The 16,394-nt window shown below is 34.9% G+C and overlaps 3 protein-coding genes across 3 annotated transcripts in view; all 3 read left to right on the forward strand.

Moving 5' to 3' along the window:
* LOC134842872 (acetyl-CoA acetyltransferase, mitochondrial-like) overlaps positions 1-16,394 on the forward strand; it is a 134,164-nt gene that overhangs the window by 63,055 nt on the left and 54,715 nt on the right. The window lies entirely within an intron of this gene.
* The window catches only part of LOC134842871 (ATP-binding cassette sub-family F member 1-like), a 362,252-nt gene that overhangs the window by 58,540 nt on the left and 287,318 nt on the right, over positions 1-16,394 (forward strand). The gene's annotated exons all lie outside the window — the stretch shown is intronic.
* On the forward strand, positions 7,233-14,522 carry LOC134842189 (uncharacterized). Its single transcript, XM_063858410.1, has 5 exons — positions 7,233-8,058; positions 8,368-8,676; positions 9,106-9,331; positions 13,276-13,472; positions 14,056-14,522. The coding sequence occupies exons 1-5, from the start codon at positions 7,422-7,424 to the stop codon at positions 14,250-14,252; spliced, it is 1,566 nt and encodes a 521-aa protein (XP_063714480.1). The 5' UTR covers positions 7,233-7,421; the 3' UTR covers positions 14,253-14,522.

Genomic DNA, 16,394 nt, shown 5'->3' on the forward strand with positions numbered 1-16,394 from the left:
ATTAAAAGTGTAATTTTTTATCAATAAACGAATTGAAGATTCTGAGAAGGTCTTGTTGGTTTTTTTTTATTTTTTCCCCGATAAGTCTTGAAAGTTCTTCACGCTTGGGGTTCTGTTTAACAGTTTCTTTTTTTTTCATGAAAAAAAATCTGCTTTCGAATAAAAGTTAAACTGGTGCTAAAATTTGACGTTAGGTGCTTCAACAAGAAGAATTTTAAGATTAAAAGATCCTTTAAGGCTTTTAATGGCGATTCATTAAGGCTTTTGTCTTTGGGACTCAAAAGTTGAATTGTTTTTAAAAACTACAATTTTATTGCGTCCTCTTACGTTTCAGCCTTTCTATAGGCTATGGTCTAACCCTTGTGGTTAGCTAGGGTTTTGTAATGGGGTATTGGTTTTTTTCATTGATGTGTACGGCAAGCGTTTTTACAGTGTGAGTTGTTTTTTTTTCAAAAAAATTTGGTAATTTTTACGCTTAAGTTGTGTGTGACTTAATTTTGCCTGCTTATGTACCGGCTATTCTTTTCTATTAACTTCCGGTTGTGTTATTTCAGATTGTAGGAACTCATAGAAGTCAGCTCTAATATACGTAATTTTTTCGAAATTTTTGTTACTACGAGCTTAGCGAGGAGCGACTGTGTTTATCATAAAATCTTTAGTGCGGGTAGTTTAACACGTGAATTTTTCGATAAAAAAGCTATATAAGGAAATGTTAGAATTTCAAAATTAACCTTAATATACATTTGTAGTAAAGATTTCCTAGTTACTAAGATTTGAGGAAATATTAGAATTTTCAAAGGCAAACCAAGTATACGTTTGTTGTTTTTTTTTCGAAACTTTTCTGACTACTAGCTTAGCGATCGAATGTGTTTATCATAAAATTTTTAGTGCAGGTATTTTAACACTTTGTATAATGGTCCCACAGCTTTCTAGCCTATACCGTTCAATAGACTTTAACATTATACAATGGTAGGCTGGGGTTTTAGCAAGCCCGAGTTTGAAAAAATCAGAAAAGTTTTTGTGAAAAAATTTCAGTTTTTCCAAATTTTGAGAAAAACTTATCGTTTTGAAATCTTTTCCGCATTTTTTTTCTTAATACACATATTATATTTCTCTGGTTCTGTATTTAGATATTTTAACAAGACTGCTCGTATCAGGGCAAAGCCCTGAATGTTCCGACTGCCTTTTAAGTTTTATGGAGCAGCAGTAATAGCATAAAAATTTAATTGAAATAAAATAAAATGAGAATTTTTTTTTTAATTTGAAATTTGTTTATAAAAATCATCCCCCCACACGCCATATAAAGTACAAAAAGATAGATTTCGTTCCTTGTAACAAATCAGTTATGGGAAATAAGCTTCGTTCCACCAATTTGGAACGATTTATAAGACGGATTAAATCTCCGCTTACGCGTTAATAGCGCGAAATTTATCGCGCGTTAATTGTCCCAAATTGGCCAAAATGGCAATCTTTAAACCCCCTTACTTTACCAAAAATGATCACAGGTAAAATATCTTTTCAAATTTAAGCTCAGGACAACAGTGGCTTTCGAATGATATTAAAAAAATCCGTCAAAAAAGGCTAGTTAAAAAGTCGAAATTTGTCTGAAGAAAAAAAAAACCCACCCCGAGCACAAATATTCCGTTACTTTCGTATCGAAAGTCGGAACAATAATATAAATTATCATCTTCTGGTTTGCTAAAAGTGCTGTTAATGAAAGTTTTCAAAATCTGGAGTTCAGTGTACAAAATGCGGAAAAAAGTCATTTAGTTGTTTTGCAGCATTTTTAAAAATAATTTTGTTTTCAGAATGGTACTTTTCGATTCAAGTATTCTTATTTGTTTTTAACTGACAATATTTCGACTGTTTTTCAGTTTATTATTAAGTGTCGACTTCAAATCTGTCCGCTTATTTACTCGATGTTTTTTGTTTGTTTTGTGGTTCTTTTGTTTTGTGAGATTGAGGTTGTTGCATCAAAAATATGCCAATCATAAAAATTCTGAAACTGAAGAATCTCATGGTGAAGTAGTGTATTCTGTAAAAATATCTCGACATCGTATTTTTTCTCTCTTTTACTGAATGCATTAGCTCTTTTTTTGGCACTGTCTGTTCATTGCTGTTGAGCTAGCAGATAATTTAAGAATTTTCAATCGTTGATTCAAGAAGTTACGCTGTCCTTGCCATTGAGCTTAAAGAAAATTCACCTAGTCTTGTCAACTGTTTTTTTTTCAGCTAATCAAAATTTGTTCACGCATAATTTTCGTTCTTTGTGAGACTAAGATATTTTAGATTGCTGATCAAGTTTATATTCACAGCGGGTTGTAAAACCGAGCCTTGCGAGAATGCAAAAGAAATTGCCCAAAACATTTCTGTTGTTTCATATTTACTTTAAGCGAAGCAGCGATGGGTATTTCAAATATCTCCATCCGCTTTCAAAGCAATTACCCTTTCTGGACTTTTTTTATGAGCTGAGCTTGTGTCATATGGCGAGACGCCTTTTTTCAAAATAAATTGCGGAAATTATTGCAAATTTTATAAGTTAAGATTATAGAGCATAAGCTCTATGTGATTTAATGAAGTGCATTCATTGATTTCTCGTATTTATTTTAAAGGAAAGTGTGCAATTTCGATTACATCAAATTCTGCTCTCTCTTTCTTTCTCTCTCTCTATCTCTCTCTCTCTCTCTCTATCTCTTCATCTGTCTCTCTTTCTTCTGTGCTGGTTGTTGTTCCGACTTTCGTAACGAAAGTAACGGAATATTTGTGCTCTGGGTGGGTTTTTTCTTGAGACGAATTTCGAATTTTTAACTAGCCATTTTTGACAGAATTTTCATATATATTTCGAAAAGTATTGTTGTCCTGAGCTTAAATTTGAAAAGATATTTTACCTGTGATCATTTTTGGTAAAGTAAGGGGGTTTAAAGATTGCCATTTTGGAAAATTTGGGACAATTAACACGCGATTAACGCTTAAGCGGAGATTGAATCCGTCTTTGAAATCGTTCCAAGTTGGTTGAAGGAAGCTTATTTGCTAAATTTAGTTGATACTAGGAGCGAAATCTATCACCTCGTTTTTTATATGGCATGTGGGTTGATCATTTTCACAAAAAATCTAAAATTAAAAAAAATTCAATTCTTTATATTTATTTTTTTCGTGTTATTACTGCTCCATAGACCTTAAAAGGCAGTCGGAACATTCTGGGCTTCGCCCCGATGCGAGCAGTTTTGTTAACTTTGCAGCTCTATAGCCATAATTTTTCTGATTCAATCTGCTGCTAGTAAAATGTAACTTTCGGTGGCCAGTCAAGAAGCAGAATGGGTTCAAGAGCAGAAAAATATCAACTTTTATAAGCTAATCGGTATATTAATAATGAGAAGTGTCGATAATACAAAAGCAACGATCATTTTATGCATAATTTGAGTAATTCAATCAAGAATTTTAAAAAAGTTTAATCAAAAAACTTAATGACACTAGTCAATTCATGCATAATTTTTTCGTTTTCTTGGTATTTTTCGACGATTCTAATAATTGTTTTATCAAAACCAATATAAATCAATGTTTTTCTGCTCTTGGACCCATTCTGCCTTTGGACCATTCTGCTTATTGCTCCGCCTTTTTCGAAACGCTTAATCACAGCAGTAATTTTGTGTATTCACAATGCATAAAGCTTCTTAATTAGTAAACAAACAATGCTTGAGCTCTATACTACTAATCCACTTTTTTTCCGATATAAAAACAACTTTTGTTGGATAAATTTTGTGCTAAGCTTATTCCGAGAATAAACTTAGCACAAAACTTATCCAACTAAAGTTGGTTTTTATATCGGAAAAACTAGATTAGTATTATAGAGCTGTTATTAATTTAAGCAGCTCGATCTATATATCCAAGTTGTTTATGTTTTCTTTTACACCATGTGCGGAGAACATTACCTCTAATCAAAGAAAATTATAGAATATTCGTGTAATCTGACTCAAGGGTAGGGAAACAATTAATTGGGCCCTTCCAATCAATTATGAACTGCTGCAATTAATTAATTGGAATTGGCCAGTCTATCAATTAATTTATTGCATTTTTACTGACATGTGAAAAGTAAACTGACAAAAATCAATTTCGAACTTGATTAGATCAAAAAAAAGAGCATTCCAGTTTTTTCATAGTTTCTTCACTTCAAACTTTTTTGTTGATCTTTAAGAAAATCTGCGCCTCGAGATTGATTGGCAGTAGAGATTGTCGCAGGTCATTGAAACAAAACCCCGATGAACTAATAAACCGTTCAGCGAGAATAGATGTCGGCAGAGTGAAACGCGAATCACAATGTTTTTTTTTGGAAATTTTTTCTGGTTTCTGAGCAAACTCATTGCAAAATCTTGGCGCTCGACCACTTTTTCGTCAACAATGACTGAAACTTTTGCCACAATATTCTCCAAATTTTCTTTCTCCGAGCTGGACAGCTATGTTTTATCGCTATCCTGAATCTTGATCAAACCACTCTTAAAAACCAGGGAGTGGACAATTTCGGCATTCTTGAGACAAATACTTTGCCATTTCTGGATGCAAAGAAATAACACCGTCGAGCTTCAGCGAGGGTAAGAGTTTTTATTGCAATGAGCTTTAAAGAACTATAACGCCTCACAAGTGGATATTCAACCACAAAAAAAGGGTGCATGCCACAGTACACACATTCAGTCAATCCGTATAAATTTTCAGAAGAGGCTTCGGTTAGGGTTGATGAAATTGCTGTTGGAAACTCTAATCTTGTTTTCCCGCTTCCAAACGTTTCTCCTTAAACATAATTGTGCTCAATGTTGTATTTTCACAATTTTTGGCCAGCAGTTTTTAGTATTTGATAATATAAAAAAAATTGAGAATTAAAAAGCACTGAGAATAAAAAAAAACAACTCACCTTCTTGTACGACCCATTCCGGATGTTTGATCTTTATGTGGTTAGCGAAATTCATCCACCCTGTGCCTTTTTTATGGGTAATTAATATTCCTCTATTTACTTTTTCATTTTCCTGTTTACACAAGCAATGCTTGTGTTATAGTATGAACTATCTTTTTTCCAACCTAAGTCGCAAATATTGTTGCGATAAAGTGTGTTCATTTTGAAAGTATTCATTTTGATCAATAACCAGCTATTAAGTACAGCTAATGCTAAGGATTTTAACACAGACAATTTTGTTCCGACTTTCGTAACGAAAGTAACGGAATATTTGTGCTCTTTGTGGTTTTTTCAGACAACTTTCTACGTTTTAACTAGCCATTTTTGACGGGTCGTTTTTTATATCATTCGATGTGTTTTGTTTTCCTGAGTGTAATTTTGAAAGATTATTCACCCAAATTTCACCTGTATTTTTTTCATAGTTATGGGGGTTTAAAAATTGCCATTTTGGCCAATTTGGTAGAATTAACGCTCGATATATTTACCGCTATTAACGCGTAAGCGGAGTATTAATCCGTCATAAAAATTGGTCCAAACTGATTAAAGGAAGCTTATTCGTCAGAATTGATTTGTTACTGGCAGCGAAATTTATCACTTTATACTTAATATGGCGTATCGGGGGATGTTCACAAAAAATCTCAATTTAAAAAAGTTTTCATTTTATTTTGATTACATTTAATTTTTTCATGTTAATATTGCTCTATAAATTGCAAAGACTGTTCTATAAATTGAGGCATGTTAGTTGGTATATTTCTTATGCGTCATAATTGGCGTGCGTCACTTAAAAAATTTTAGGACTCAAAGTCTTACTCATTCAGTTTTTCTCAATAGCGTTATCGGTCATATTTGTGCTTGTGTATGCGAAGTGCAACTTAGTCTCTGTGTTCATCGTTGATATCTGTAAAATTTGTTGCAATCAAAGCCATATCCACAGACATGATCAATCTTCTTCTCTGAAAGAATAATAATGGCGGTAAATACATGTCACGTGAAAGCAAGCTGCATTTTGTGCGGAAATTAAGTAATTCACACCACCAGCCAATCACAAACGAGTGTAGCGATTACTGAGTTTACTCGGAATAAAAACATATAACGCTGCGCAATTTGCAACTGCAAAACAAAATGGAGTAGCAAGCTTGAAATGGTGGATAATAAGGGTGCCGGACATCAAGCAGACGGGACTTCAAGCCGAATCGTAAAATTAGGGACTTCAAGCCGAATAGTTCCTACTACACTCGTAAAATATGATTAATTTGCAAACTTTTTTGAAGAACTTCTGAAGTTCATGATCTTTCTTCACAAGTTATTGGCGTTTTCATAAAATTTAAGCCTCCAAATGATGTTTCGGAAAGTTGAAAAGTAAAATATGGTTGAAGGCATTTTTCATGTTTATAATTTATGCATTTCAAAAACCGGCTGATGTTATTAACGGATGCCAATCACAAATGGTGCATTGTCAATGAATAACGTTTATTATGGACTAAACTTGCCAAAATTTTTGAAAAATAACGTTTTACAGATGATAAAATAGTGTTTTGAGGTGCTTGTAAAGTTTTAATTTCGGCTTGAAGTCCCTTCGGCTTGAAGTCCCGTCGGCTTGTTGTCCTAGACCCGTTTTTTTTACGACAGTCCCAATACCCTATAAGTTAACAAGATCAGGGCTAGGGAACAATTAATTGGAACACAATTAGTTGCAATTAATTGGATCCAATTAATTGATTGTCCATCCAATTCCAATTAATTAATTGTGGGGTTTCAAATAATTGCAATTAATTGCATTTATTATCCGGGTCTAGGACAACAAGCCGACGGGACTTCATTGGAATTGGATGGACTCGACAATCAATTGGATCCAATTAATTGCAATTAATTGTGTTCCAATTAATTGTTCCCTAGCCCTGATCCTGTTAACTTATAGGGTATTGGGACTGTCGTCAAAAAAACGTTTAATCTTATTGCTTGATCAAAATCCTAACTTAGTAACAGCAATCGGCGAACGCCATTTATATTGTTTTGCTGCTTGATTATGTTTTGTCGGATATTTCAGATTGTTGGACTTGACTCGCCTCTTTTATCAGTTAACCCTGCACCCTGCAGTACTCGCGAAAAAACCTTGTATTATTTAACTTATAACTCTGGTCTCGTATGATCTTTTATCGTTTAATGTTTTAAAAGTTATCTCGTATTACAAGAAATGTGGCGCATATAATCAGCTGATGCATCTAATGTCCTCTTCTTAAGTTTGTTGCTCAAGCGTTATACGTTCCTGTCTGATAACGCATTGATAGTATTTCAGATCTGACGTGATGAAAGGCTAAACCGCAGTTTGAATCATCATAGTATGGTCAGTTTTTGTCGAGAAATGAAATGAACTTTGTTTCACATATCAATAATTTCATGCTTAGCTTCAAATCCACCAATAACTGCCTGTCATAACTTCCTTGAAGAGAGTTGTTTGATACTAGCAGAAGATTTTGCGATGAATTCATCTCGGCATTTTCAGTCGTCCCGTGCCGGCAGAGGAGTTCCAGCGAATCAGAAAACAGTGCCTGTCACCGGAAGAGGTCACATGAGGTCAAGGTCAAACACTTCTAGTCAAGTTCAACCCAGAACTAATAGCAATACTGTCAAAAAAGACCACATGGAGGGCGAGCATGCAATAAGTGTAAATATTTCCAGCATCTATTCAGATGTAGTCGATATCATTAGCGCAAATACGAAATGTGACCAGAAAACAGCCGAAAAAACGTTCTCGGATATCGCACAACTCGTGAATGCGAGTGTCGCATGTCAAGTGAACGACGCTTTAACCGCTGAAATTGTGTCCAAGTTATTTCACGTGAAAGTTGACCCCGCCAAGAATCTTTTAAGTTCTCTGTCATTTGCTCTGACAACGATCCTCTATGGTAATGAGGAGTCTACGGAACTTGGAGACGGGGTGCCGGAAGCGAACGGAGAAGGGGAGTTAGTTGCCGAAGGAGAGAATGGGATGGGAGTTAAAATAGGCGTGGCCGAGAGGGAAAGTAATGAATACGAGAGAGCTAAGAATATTGAGGAGTTGGTCAGTTTGATGGATCAGAACTGGGATGAGATTTTGGATCGAATTGCTAATTCGGGTGAGTACTTTTTAACTTTGTGTGATTTATATTAAACTTAATTAAATCGCACAGTACTCATTTTAGTGTATTTTGCGCAATAGATGATTTTGGCCAATCCTAAACGACTATTTTTTCTATCAATTATAAGTGGAGCAATATTGGACAGGTGGCTTTTGGATGCGAAATTTGAAATATTCAGTATTCCACAGAGGTAAAATTAACCTGAGCTCATTGAAAAATACGAACTCATAGTGATTTATGGAAATGTCTCAGCAAAAAGTTTGCTTCAAAATTTAGCATGAAATATTACATTTTTTCTTACTTTAGCCAACAAGTCAGCAGTACTGCCTTTAGTGGACTACCTTTCTCTGTACATCACAACACTAGCCAACAGTATGCATCAACAGAAAAAGTCAAACAAAGACACCTTCTCCCTACAAATTAGTGACCCTGGAACAATGGCAATTATGGATTCTATCGTGGGCTTCATCTTGGACATAGTGTCGACTTGTGAACATGTCAACGTGTGTGGGCACCTGGTCCATAACAGTTCTCTATTTATGGTCTGTTTGAAATTGAGGCTGAGTGCACGGTCTAAAGCTTGGAGCGTGCTCGCAACTATTGTGCTTGTTCAAGGTAAGATCTTTTTAGACGAAGAAGCTTGCGTGATTTCATAATTTAGCAGCAGAAACTCAACATGAGGTGGACATTTTTACAACGCTCAAAAAAAGTTTTCTTGTATTTAAAAATCATGTAAATTAGTAGCTAAGGTCTCTAAGGTGCCTGCTGATGATTGGCTGAGGTGTGTAAGAGGAAGTAGCTAAGGTACCTGCCTCTCAGTCGAAAGGTCCAGGATTAAGGGCCACCATTATCAGTGGGGCCTTGTTTCACGGCCAAAATTTAGTCTAAGAACTGCAAGTAATGATTAAGCACGGGCAGAACAGTTCCTCTTCAAATGGTGAAAAGATGGTATTTTGGTTTTTTCGCTCAAGTAGAAGCGATCTTGATCGTAAAAATGGGAGCTACACTTCGTTGCAAGAACAATAACATATTTGCTATCTTCAGGTGCTTCTCAGCTGGTCAGCAGTGTTACTAAAGAGCAATTAGTGTCCATATTATATGACGTCACTAAATCAGAGAGTTCACCTGACGTCATAGTGCCTCTTCTACTAGCCCTGAACTGCGGATTTCTCTACCCCTCCCAGAACACTTTTTTGGCCGCACTTGTCGCATGTCCTTCACATGAGGCGACTGAACTATTTCTAGCTGAACTCATATCTCTGTTCAACAGGTGAGATTAACATTCAGCGTAATTTGATCTCATTATAATAGACACATGATGAAAACTGATATCTAGATATAATGCATGAGTAAAAGTAATTGAATGTTAAATGCCATTGCCAAGTTTTTGAAAAAAAAGGACTTTAATTCTGGAAACATGGGTTCAAGCTCTTGGTCCGGCCACTCTCGAAAAGTGGGAAGGAACTTTGTATTCGGGTCAATTTGTTTTCCAGCCACTTTTGCCTACCTCAAGGAAAGCTCGTAGGTGAACAAGTGTGGTCTCATATTAAACGCCATTTAGTCGTGGTTCGCATCCCTAAAAAAATCAAGATTTGCGGGCTAAAATGTTGCACTAGAGAGCTTGCGAGCGTTAGTGTATTAGTACGAACATTCTTTATTTTCTAACCTAGCTCGCAAATAAAAGTGTTCATTATTTGGTGGCAAAGTGTTGATTATTTGATGGCACTTTGGCTATAATCACAATCTGTAGCATTGGAAACTTCATAGTATCTGTTCTCTGCTTTATTTGTAGCTAGTGTTTGTAATCTTTTAAAAGTCCGTGGTGCAGTGGTTAGTGCGTGAGATTCATAATCTCTAGGTCTCGATGGGTCAGAGATCGAGTCCGAGACGTAGCCGATTTTTACTAATCTGAGGATTATTTTATATTTTTCTCTTTGCACTTTATAGAGCTACTTTTTGTATTCTCAGGCGCAGCTTTGCCTCTGTGTGCGACGTTTGTTGAGAGGCTGACCTCCCACAACTTTACCTTAGCCTTGATACAACTTAAACATTGTTTTAGTACAAATATGTTGAAGTCAGTCGCCCTTACTTAAACCAAAATAAAGAAAAATTCTTTTTTTTTCGATACTTCTATATATATTTTTTAGTTTTTGAGAAATGAACGTTTTCAAGACTGTTATATAGGTCTTGGTGAATTTTTTTAAAGAAAAAGTCTTGAAATGCTCTAACAACTGCAGATGTGCCTTCATACATTGTAATGCATTCATGAATTCACTTAGTTATATGTGCACCTTTTGAGTTAATTGAAATTCGTCTGATGAAAGTTACGTAAAACGCACTCTTCAAATACGAACGTGGAAATGACGCAAAAAAGCGTGAACGATTTGATTTCTAGTTTATAAAATGAAATTTAAATTTTAGATTTCCAGCGGAATAAAAACTTTACCTATTGATCCAGTTTTCTCAAGTTGGGTTAATTTTATCAGAAAAGCGCCATTCATAAATAGTTCTACAAATTCAAAGAGCTTAAAGGGTAACTAGCTTTTCTTTGAAATTCGAAAGTCGAGAGTTTTTCAACGAAGTCAGTGTATTATTTTTTCTGTTTACTTGCGTTCTTTATTCTTTTCCAACTGTCAGTTGGCTATGTTTAAACTTGCGAGAGCATGTTTGTGTAATCGGGATTTAGACTTTTTCCCGTAAACAACTTTTCTTTCAAATCTGTTAATTATCTTCCTTAATGTTTTCTTTCCTAATGAACCTTAACAACTTCGAGGTTCCCTTCCACTCGGCCTAGACTAAATACCTAAAGGTCTAGGGATGGAGTCTCGGCGGTTTTTTTTTGAGATGAATGCAATTGAAAAAAAAATTTGCATTGAAACTGAATTGTCGGGCTTCCGTTTGTTTTCTTAACTTTTATCGGCTTGGTTGCAACAACCTAGATTTTGCTTCTGCTGTAAACAGCTTTCATTGTAGTTGCAAGTACAAGTGTCTTTCATTTTAGTTTTAGATAGGACATTAAACTTCAACGGTTTTTGCTCTGACTTTTGAAAAAAAACGGAATGTTTACACTAGCGAGCAGCTTGGTGTATTATTACGAACCTTCTTTTTTCTAACCTAATTTGCAAATGAAAGTGTTCGTTAATAGTGTTCACTTATTTGGAAATTTCACTAGCATTGGTAATCGCATAGCATCTGTTTTCTGCTTTGTTGGTTGCTAGCGTTGGGTGCCTAGTCATCGTCTGTGGCTGAGTGGTTAGTGTTTAAGACTCTTAATCTGTAGGTCGCAGGTTCGAATCTTAGACGTAGACGAATTTTTTCTTACTATTTCGAGGCTTATTTCTAATTTTTCTTATTGCACTTTGTAGAGCTGCTTTTGCCGAGTTCTTGCTAGTGTTTGCGAAACGCAGCTTCGCCTCTGTGTTATGCTTGGGGTGGTTCCTTGGGGGGTGTTGTTGAATTATCACGCACAACAAAATCGTTCCTAGTTGAATTGAGGCGAGCTAATGGGTCGTATTAATTTCGTACAACTCATTTTTCACTTGATCTTTAATTAAGTCGAAAATTTATAGTCTTACAATATTTTCTTTTCTCAAAAACTATTCAATGTGGATAAAGGGGCAGTCGGAACGTTCAGGGCTTTGCCTTGATATACGAGCGTTCTTGTTTAAATTACAGATGCGATAGCAAGTGTATTGCAATCGGCTTCTACCCTTTTGTTTCGCGTAAATAGCTTTGTTAACATGACTCATTTCCTGAAGGCTCTGTTAGCAACAAAATTACTGTAATATTCATTTTTTGTGCATGTTTACATAAGCAAGGCTTATGTGGTAGTATGAACTCTTTTTATCCAACCTAATTCGCAAATGTTAGTGTTCATTTTGAAAGTGTTTTTTTTTGTTAGTGCAGTATGTGCATAAGATCAATAACCAGCTATTAAGTACAGCCAATGCTAAGGATATTAAAACAGACTATTACATACAAATAGCACTTTAGCTTCAAGGTATCATGGATCTGTTGCTTAGAGGTAGGGAAGGAGACCGTAACAAATTAAAAGGGTTCGAACCTGGACAGGGTCAGATGTAGTTAATGAAATTTTTTGTATACTAGTTAAAATGCGTTCGCTCTGTAAATTTAAGCATGTTAGTCGGTAAATTTTTTTTTTAAAAGAGAAATGAACTTAGTAAAGATTTTGTATAGGTCTTGTTGATTTTTTTTTGTAGGAAAAAGTCTTAAAATTCGTTCACGCTCAATTTTGAGTTTGGCGGTTTGACTTGTGATTTCTTTTTGAGTTCAGTACATTTCTTTTGTTAGAAGGAAGGCAAACTCCACTATTGAACAGCAGAATTGTAAAGGCCACGAAAAACGTGATTGACTTTCAATTTTGAAAATGATATTAATTATCAGATTTCCCATCGAAATAAAAGTTATACCTATTGATCCAGTTATCTCAAGTTTTGTTAATTTAAACAAAAAAGTGTGCAGCATAAATTGTTCTACAAATTCAAAAAGTTTTTAAAGCAAACTAATTTTTTTTTTTCGAAATTCAAAAGTAGAAGATTTTTGAAAAAACAAGTCGGTGGTTTTTTTCCAGTTTTTTGCGTTGATTACTCTTTTCCAACTGTCAGTTGGCTATGTTCAAATCGACGGCTAATGCGTCATAATTGGCTTGCGTCGCTTAGCAATTATGCAGACTCCTAATTGGCGTGCGTCACTCAAAAATTTTGTAGACTCGAAGTTTTACTCATTCAGGTTTTCCAAAAATTCGACTTTGTTTCTTTAAATATCTGTCCTATTTGCAATTTTGTTTTTGTTGTTGGTGATCTCGCCAACTCGATTTGTTAAACAAAATTGTTTCTTTTTCTTTTTTTTCGTCTTAATAAGTTTGAGTAATGAGCGAAAAAGTTGTTATGAGCATGTGTTTAATTTTTTTTATTGTGAGGGTTCTTATTTTTTAAAATCAGGGAGGTCAGAACATTCCGTGCTATTTGCACAACAACCGGCTATCCTTGTTTAATTTTGAAATTGATTTTTTTTTCATTTTGGAGCTCATTTGTGCAGTTTTTCTTGTCTTTGCGAATTGCAAATTTGTTTTTGCGGAGTTTCAATAAGTTGGACGAGATTGTAGAGATCAGAGTATATCAAAGTCTTATGTACTAACGCAAAGGGAGGGGCTGTCAAATCAGATATTAAAAGTGTTATTTTTTTCATTTGTAGAAATGTGGATCCCCTATGGAACTTTCACCCTAGCGGCCCTGCTGCTTGTGAATCCAACAGTGGTAGGAGTTCGAGCAGTGTGTTGAAGATGATGATTGACATCTTCTCGAGCAAGGCTGCCCTGAAGAAGATCTACACTACTGACCAAAAAGTCATTCTGGACGTCATCCTCTCCGTCATGCACGAACTCAGTCCAGGTCAGTCTTCATTTGAAGGTTCGGTGGTAAAGTTAGCGCCATATTTCTTGGCAAGTGGCCGAGAAGCTAGTGGAACAAGTTTATTTCATCGCTTTCGGTATGCTTGTTTTCTGCAATTGCTGTTAAAAACAAAAAAAAACTATGAGTGAAAATTGATTTAATGGTAAATAGTTTCAAAGAATGGCTACGATTTCATTAGAACTATACCATAACTTCGAAATAGATGCACAAAAAACGGCAAGAAATAAGTCGAAAAGATGCTAATTTTTCGATGTTATACGGTTTTGTTGTCTCGATTTATCGAAAAGGTACTTCTCTTCTGCTGTCTAAGAAAACAAAATTTACTTGTGTAGAAAACGGACGGTGTAGATTGGTCACCCTATTGTTTTCTATATTAGACGGTGATTTTTACTCTTTCTAGAATTTGAATGTTGGAATGGTTGCACGTGGATTTCAATGTTTTAATAATTTTGTTTTTGAGTTTGTCTGATTCCATGTTATTCTTATGCAATTTTCCGATATGTCAACTGCTTGGTTTTAAGTCAATTGCTGGAATTGGCATGTTACAACTTGTGGTTTTTAGGATCTCAACAGCGAGTAGATATGATGTCGCTACTGGACCTGGCAGTCAAGAATTTTGTGGTGTCTCAAGCTAGAGAGAACGAACAGCCCCGCTATAAATACAACGAGCTCATAAGTCTCGTTCAACCAATCAGCGAACAGATAGACTGCCTGGAAGAGGCACTCATCGCCAGAAGCATTCTCTCCCACCTGACTTAACTGGACACAACTGATTCCGATTCCCTCTGTCTTTTAAATGAAATAATGCGATAGTAAATTTTGGCAGAGTATAACTATTTATAAACAAAGGAGGCATCTGAACTTGTGCATTATTTAATGCAATCAAATTAAGAGGGCGCATCTGTGTACACGCTCCGCCCGCAAGTTTGAAAATTAAAGAATATTTCAGGTCTTGACCTGTGATGTCCAGTTAAAAAAGTAAAACCGATGTTTTAACCATTAACCAATTAACTTGACTCTTGACCGAAACAGCATATTCCCGGCAGGGTGATCTTCTGAAATCAGTTGTCAATTACTTTCCTAGAGTGTGACTTATCAATCATGAGCCAATTTAATGATGCTCACTGGTATTCCCCATTCTGATATGCATTTTGCGAAACTATCCCGATCTTTTCATGGCATTGGTTGGAATTAACGGTAATTACACAAACGAAGCGTAGTGCATCATTACGAAGCATTTCTTTCTAACCTAAGTCGCAAATGAAAGTGCTCATTTTGTGGAACTTTTGGTATATTTCAATTTAATCTTACAAGTGGTATCAAGTCACAATTCTATTCAAAGTTTCAAGCTAGTAGAGCCTTTGTTGAAGTTCAAAGCTAAAACCAAAAAAATGATATGAAGTCACAATTCATTTCGAAGACTCAAGTCAAAACCACCTTTGTTGAACCTAACGCTCAACAATAAAATCGAAAAAGTGGTATCAAGTCACAATTCAATTCAAAATTTCAAATTGGAAGCGACTTTGTTGAAGTTAAAGCTCAAAGTTGAAATTAAAAAAATAATATCAAGTCAATTCAATTCAAAGTTTCAATTTGGAATCGATTTTGTTGAAGTTACAGCTCAAAAGTAAAATTAAAAAAGTGGTATCAAGTCACAATTCAATTCAAAGTTTCAAGTTGGAAGCGACTTTGTTAAGTTACCGTTCGAAGTTAAAATTAAAAAAAATTGGTATCAAGTCACAATTCAATTCAATGTTCCAAGTTGGAGGCGTTTTTGCTGAAGTTGAAGCTGAAATTTAAAACGAAAAAGTTGGTATAAAGTCACATTTCAATTCAGAGTTTCAAGTTAGTAGAGCCTTTGTTGAAGTTAAAGCTCAAAGTTAAAACCAAAAAAATGATAAGAAGTCAAAATTCATTTCGAAGACTTAAGTCAAAACAACCTTTGTTGAATCTAACGCTCAACAATAAAATCGAAAAAGTGGTATCAAGTCACAATTCAATTCAAAGTTTCAAGATAAAAGAGCCTTTGTTGAAGTTAAACCTCAAAGATAAAATTGAAAAAGTGTTATCAAGTCACAATTCAATTCAAAATTTCAAATTGGAAGCGACTTTGTTGAAGTTAAAGCTCAAAGTTGAAATTAAAAAAGTAATTTCAATTCGATTCAAAGTTTCAATTTGGAACCGACTTTGTTGAAGTTATAGCTCAAAAGTAAAATTAAAAAAGCGGTATCAAGTCACAATTCAATTCAAAGTTTCAAGTTGGAAGCGACTTTGTTGAAGTTACAGCTCAAATGAATTTAAAAAGAGTTATCAAGTCACAATTCAATTCAAAGTTTCAAATTGTAAGCGCCTTTGTTGAAGTTACAGCTAAAGGTTAAAAGCAAAAAAGTGATATGAAGTCACAATTCATTTCGAAGACTCAAGTCAATACCACTTTTGTTTAACGTAACGCTCAACAATAAAATCTGAAAAGTGGTATCAAGTAACAATTCAATTCAAAGTTTCAAGATAAATGAGCCTTTTTTGAAGTCGAACCTCAAAGTTGAACTGAAAAAAGTGTTATCAAAACAATTCAAATCAAAGTTTCAAGTTCGAAACGCCTTTGTTGAAGTTACAGCTGAAAGTTAAAAATGAAAAAGTGTTATCAAATCATAATTCATTTCAAATTGGAAACGACTTTGTTGAAATTACTTTGGGCGACCTTGTCTTTGTTTTTTTAAAGTGGGAGGATTGTTTTAGTAATTTTTACATTTCCTTCTTTACGAATTTTTCGATCATAGTTCTACAACAGTTGGCCATTAACTTTGCAAGTTTGTCCAAAAATTCCGGTTTCAGATGGTAGAGTTTGTCGCCTCTAAAGTTACAAGGAAAAATAGAGTTGTTTGGGATGATATCAGAGGC

The sequence above is a fragment of the Symsagittifera roscoffensis genome, chromosome 3, assembly GCF_963678635.1.
Source record: "Symsagittifera roscoffensis chromosome 3, txSymRosc1.1, whole genome shotgun sequence".
Lineage (NCBI taxonomy): Eukaryota > Metazoa > Xenacoelomorpha > Acoela > Convolutidae > Symsagittifera > Symsagittifera roscoffensis.

Coding starts and splice junctions, on each gene's coding strand:
- LOC134842189 (XM_063858410.1), top strand. CDS start 7,422: ATGAATTCATCTCGGCATTTTCAGTCGTCCCGTGCCGGCAGAGGAGTT. Junction 9,332..13,275: donor CTCATATCTCTGTTCAACAG/GTGAGATTAACA, acceptor TTTCATTTGTAG/AAATGTGGATCCCCTATGGA. Junction 13,473..14,055: donor CATGCACGAACTCAGTCCAG/GTCAGTCTTCAT, acceptor TGTGGTTTTTAG/GATCTCAACAGCGAGTAGAT.